Source organism: Temnothorax curvispinosus, unplaced genomic scaffold (assembly GCF_003070985.1).
Source record: "Temnothorax curvispinosus isolate PA1 unplaced genomic scaffold, ASM307098v1 QBEX01003476.1, whole genome shotgun sequence".
Taxonomy (NCBI): domain Eukaryota; kingdom Metazoa; phylum Arthropoda; class Insecta; order Hymenoptera; family Formicidae; genus Temnothorax; species Temnothorax curvispinosus.
In genome coordinates, this window is record NW_020213256.1 from 1 (window position 1) to 5603 (window position 5603).

Sequence of the window (5603 nt, forward strand, 5' to 3'; positions counted from 1 at the left end):
ATGATATATTTCAATGCAAATTAGTCACAAAAATAAACATTGAAATAAAAAACTAAAATATCTCTAATTCCTTGTTCAGGAACATGTTTTGTCTGAATACTGCTTCAATCTAGAAAAATCCAAGAAAAATGTGTGTAATACTTTCAACAATATAACAATTTATAAAACAAATAGTATGTATAATACACAGAAAAAATAGAAAATAAAGCGTAACCATAAAATAATATGTAAGACATGGCAAAAAGAATATAAAGCATAGCGTTAAAATAAAACTAGATTAATTATTAGTTTTTGATGTTTTAGTTTTATGAAACATTAATTGATATAAATATTTCTAGAAATAGTAAAGAGAAATGTTTTCTTCTAATAGAAAAAATAATGCTGTTTGTAGAAAGAAACAAATTTAAAAAAATTTTTAATGAAAAATTAATTCTTTATTTAACTTTTTTAATTAAAGTACTTTTTTTTTAATATAATAAAATAAATTTGAATTTAAAAATCAAATATTTACAAAATTGTAATTATAACTATTTTAGATAAAATTATTTAAATTAAAGAGTCTTAACTATATATTTCATTTCTTTATGAAATATTTGTGATGCGCTATGTCGTACATATATTTTACATACTTGTCTTCAAAAGTGTCTTGTTGCCATAAATTGCCGCATACATCTGAAATAACTAGCAAATTATTCGTATTTTAGTAAATTAAAATTTTTCATTTTATTATTGTGCAACATTAGAAAAACTTTATTTACCTGCATACTTCCGGCTCTGTAATTGTTTCAGATTTGTTTTTTCTGTCATTACATATTAGTTGCTTGCTTGAATTTTCATTATATGACAAGTTTTTATAAAATGCGCGATTAAACGCATCAAGCAGAAATTGAGAACGATCTATAAAAGCGGCAGATGTTAAAATAAAATATCAATTATTTTAAAATAAGAAACTAAAGGAAAAACTGATAGGTAAATGAATATGTATATGTTACATGACATTTTAATTAAAAATACCAAAACTTCTATCAGATTTTTATTTCTATCTTATTTTGACTTCAAATTACCTTGTATATTATTAAACTGTTTATTGCTCTTTCCACTCTCTTTATAATTTTGTAAAACACGCCTTTTGTTATGTCCGTCGAGAATTTTTCTATCTTCAGTTTCATTCATTTCTGTTAATAAATAATATCTTTATATAAACATTATATAGATATTTTATCTTTCAGCTCTAGGATTTTTATGACTTAGAAATTTACTGTGTACCTTCCAATTTCTGTTAATTATATAATATTAATTTATTATCTTTTCAAAACTTATAATTATTAGTACTTCTACTTTCATAATTTTATAGAACAATCTTTAAATTTACTTCATTTTCATTTTCTATCTTTATTTCTATTTTTGTTGTATCTTATAATCTCTACAATTGCTTTGCGAAACATACTTTTCTCTATTTATGCAATCGATAAATGTAAAAACTTAGAAGTCAAAAATGTTTTAAAAATATTTTGAATACAATAATTGAACATCATACCTGAGTTATCTTGTAGATTGTTATATAACTTAATTTCATTTGTTTGTTTTTTATTTTTGTAATTATTTGTTATTCCAGTATCATCATTGTGTAGAATAACGCCTAAATTAATTTCATTTTCTTCTACGTTTTTCACTCTTATGTTCATCTTACTTATGTCCTTTTTGTTATTGAGTTCTTGAATTTGATTTTCCTTTTTTTGTTTTTCGTTTAAATAAAGTTCTTTTTTTACAACTGTAATTAATAATTTTAAAAATTTCAATAGTATACCCTAATAATCAAATCAGCAATCAGCAAAGAATTTTAATGTTTAATAAACAATAGATAAAATGAAAATCCAATATCAAATTTAAACATTTGGAATTATATCTAGTGATTAACTCATTTTTTCTAAAACAAATTAGAAAAAAGTAAAGTAAAAAAATAATAAATTATTAAGTTTTACATTATAATAACATTTAATCAATAGACAATATAGTTTATTTCTCTAATTATTTTTAACTTATTAAATTAAACAATTATTAATGATAACCCAATAACTATCTCTAAATTAATAAAATAGTATGTAAAAAAAAATACAAAACAGTATTATAATAAGTATGTAAAATTCATAGAATTAAAAATTAATATGTAGATACCTTTTATATAAAAGTTCGGTAATATTTTATTTTCTATTATGGTTGGAATCTGACGTTGGTGCGTTACTTAATCTAATTTTGAGAAAATATTACATAGTTAGTAGTTTTACAAATATTAGACACATTTAAAAATATACATTAAAGTTAAGACTTATTTGTTTTATGCCCATTTCTACCAATGTAGATTAACTTTAATCTTGGTTTAACTTACTTTCTATCTTTTTCTAACTTTTAGAACTAGGAAAAGATTACAGGTAAGTTAAACCAAGATTAAAATTAACCTGCGTTGATAGAAATGGACATTATATAGTACTATAATAGATTTATTACTCTGTATTATTCATTTTCTTACTTGTTTTTCTGATAACTTTCGTCAAATAAATGTAAGGAATATTCATATTTAAATTATTCGCAATATTTTTAAGTACACCATAGTTTCCTGAAAAAGAATAAAAATATTGATAACATTTATATGTTTAAAAAGTTAAATTACATTTTTTCACTTATAAAATATTACTGGTTACAATAAAAGATACATTCCACTCAACACTACAAATGCTTCGAAGCACTTCTTTTCTCCTTTCTCTCAATAAAGAAAGAAGCAGAAGAAGGATGCTTCAAAGTGTTTGTAGCATCAAATGAAGCTGTGACAAGCGCAGCTGTGACAATTGTGTTTAAGTTAGAATATACGTACCATGCTTAGCTATTATAACGTCATGTTTCTCTTTTCTGTTTGTCCACACATAGTGCTTTCGATTTCTTTTTATTAAGAAATAATGTATTTTTGCCATGTTTTCTATTTAAAAAAACAGTGAATTTGCTTAAGTAAATACAACAAACTTTGTATGCAAATTGAAGACTATCATTGCCTAACCTAAATTAAACTTTCTTACCTCAGCTTATCTAAATACAAAAAACGCAGAAAAACTTGATTTAATATTCAATATTGATTCCGTCAAACAACGAAACGTTACGTTTACATACTAATAACGTCCACCTAATCTTTGATTTCCACGTATACGTTGCCGCGCTTCACAGTCATCAAATACAAAATGACATAGATGCATATGCATAGCATGAGAATGTTCAGACCAATGAGCATGCATTGTAAATTAAGGTCGGTATTCATAGTAATGCTGGGTCTACAATGGGAGTCGCAAAGTCGTGAGTCGCAAGAATTGACCAATCACAGTCGATTATTCTCCTCAAATTCGATTGTAATTGGTCAATTCTTGCGACTCATAACTTTGCGACTCGCATTGTAGACCTAGCATAAGTATTCATATTTAAGATCGTTTTAAGTATGGTCAGATGTAGATTTGAGACATCGTCCAACCAATAAAATGTTAGTATTAGTAAGACATTACTTAAAACAATCTTGAAATAAGATACGACTATGAATAACGGCTTAAGTGGTTCATATTGAACGTTCATTAGTTTAAACAGTCTTATGCTATACATATGCAGCTATTACTACGTTTACGCAAGCATTATTTCTGTAGCTTGCGATAATTCTTTCGTGTAAACAAGATTTTGTAGTAGCTTACGTTAATTTACTCCGCGTAAATGAGTGAATTATCGTAAGTCACAGAAGTAACGCTCGCGTAAACGTATTATGTCATTTTGATAGCTAATAATTTTATTAGAAATATATGCGTGTATATATGTAATGTTGGTAATTGTGTACATCGAGGGGACCACCTTGGATGACTTTGATATTTTAGTATGTTGTCAAGGTCACCCTCCTGAGTGACCTTTAGAAGGTTTTAGCCCGCACTCGTTATTTGTTAAAAAGTTATTAACAAAAAAATTGTGGAAAATATAGCAGCTATTTTGAATATTGGAAGGCATAAATGATTAATATGTATGTCGAAATAGTTCACGTAAAGTCGTATTACAGTTATGTTTTCGCAATCTCATCAACAATGAATCCTGTCTAGCGAGGTGGTTATGAAACGACATCATCAAAAATCAGCTGACAGTAAAAATACTAAAATATTTGCAAGGTGCCGTGTACGTCGTCATTCCCGCACTTGGCGTAATAATCTGAGTGTACAACCGGTGATAAAAATAACCTGCCGCAAAGTCAAACTATGTTTCTTGGAGCTAAAATATCTTTTTTAGTGTTTATTGCAAATATTTCGACAACCGTTGAAGATATATAGATAATTTAAAACAGACTGTTTACATTGCAATCTGTTGTATTAAAATTGCTCGATTTTATTAATGCCAATTACGTATGTCAGTATATTATAACAATATAGCGCATGGAAGCATAAGGAAACGGGCGCCAGGCAACGTTTTAATGTCATAAAACGCTCATATCTTTGCAACCATAAATAACAGAAATATAATTCAAAAACATTTTTAGTTCGTATTCTGTTGTAATTGAACAACCCGATTTTGTTCATACCAATTACATATTTCCGTATATTAAGACGAAAAAGTGCACGAGAATCTGGTGGAACGTCACGACCTTAGCTTTCGGTTTCTTCTCTCTTTATCGTCTCAAATAACAGAAATGTATAACTAGCATTAATAAAATCAGATAATTTCAATAGTATTTCAAAATATAAACTATCAAGTGCTCATTAAATCATCAAGAATAGACACTTTTCTTGCACAACAATATGATCTCAAGCAATTGATTCAGTCTACTAAGAAATCGATCGATTCAGTTATTATTTTGATCTGATAAATGTGTATCTGCTCAATTCGACGGCACGCGTAAAGATACACGACGTGATTTCATACTCATGCGCTGATGTTTGCATTTAGCGCGCACACTATCGTGTTTCTTGAGGTTTTCTCTTTGTAGCTGAACTAATATAAGTTAAAAAAGCAAAAGTGTCGAGAAGATTTAAAATTACAAAAGAAAGGATTTTTCCAAGCTATTATGTATATAAGACACTTTTTTATCATTGAATATTTTTTCAACCGTTAAATGCCTGAGTAAATAGTAAAATACACAAACACGTATTATATGTTTTTTCTGTTTCCCAACCCCTTAACAAATGTTTTGTGAAATTGGAAATTATTATATGTAGTTTTGTTATCATACTTAACAAAGTCACTGTCCCTAAAATAATAGTATATATATAACTAAATAAGACAGGATTTCTTTGGTAACCTGTTAATTGATAGGTTTCCAAAATCCTTTCTTATACATGATTGGGGACAGTCCCCAAAGTAATCTTTTCTTATATACGATTACTTTGGGGACAGTCCCCAAAGTAATCTTTTCTCATATACGATTACTTTGGGAACAGTCCTCAAAGTAATCTATTTGTGTATAAAATAATGAGGACGGGTCTCAAAGTAATCGTTTGTCCCCAAAGTAATCACTTTATATCAAATTTTGTCCTCATAATAATCGACTTGTATATATATATATATATATATATATATATATATATATATATATATAT

General features: G+C 27.0%; 1 protein-coding gene across 2 annotated transcripts; it reads right to left on the reverse strand.

Annotated features, from left to right (window-relative positions):
* Positions 1–581: 581 nt before the first annotated feature.
* LOC112452580 lies at positions 582–3291 on the reverse strand. Of its 2 annotated transcripts, XM_025012866.1 has the most exons (8): positions 3069–3291; positions 2870–2971; positions 2528–2614; positions 2176–2247; positions 1538–1771; positions 1065–1175; positions 759–897; positions 582–681 (listed from the first exon to the last, which is right to left on the reverse strand). In XM_025012866.1, the coding sequence occupies exons 5-8, from the start codon at positions 1683–1685 to the stop codon at positions 636–638; spliced, it is 444 nt and encodes a 147-aa protein (XP_024868634.1). In that variant the 5' UTR covers positions 1686–1771; positions 2176–2247; positions 2528–2614; positions 2870–2971; positions 3069–3291; the 3' UTR covers positions 582–635. The 2 variants fall into 2 exon arrangements, with proteins under 2 accessions (XP_024868634.1, XP_024868633.1); XM_025012865.1 differs by having other exon boundaries at positions 2870–3291.
* Between the last annotated feature and the right edge of the window lie 2312 nt (positions 3292–5603).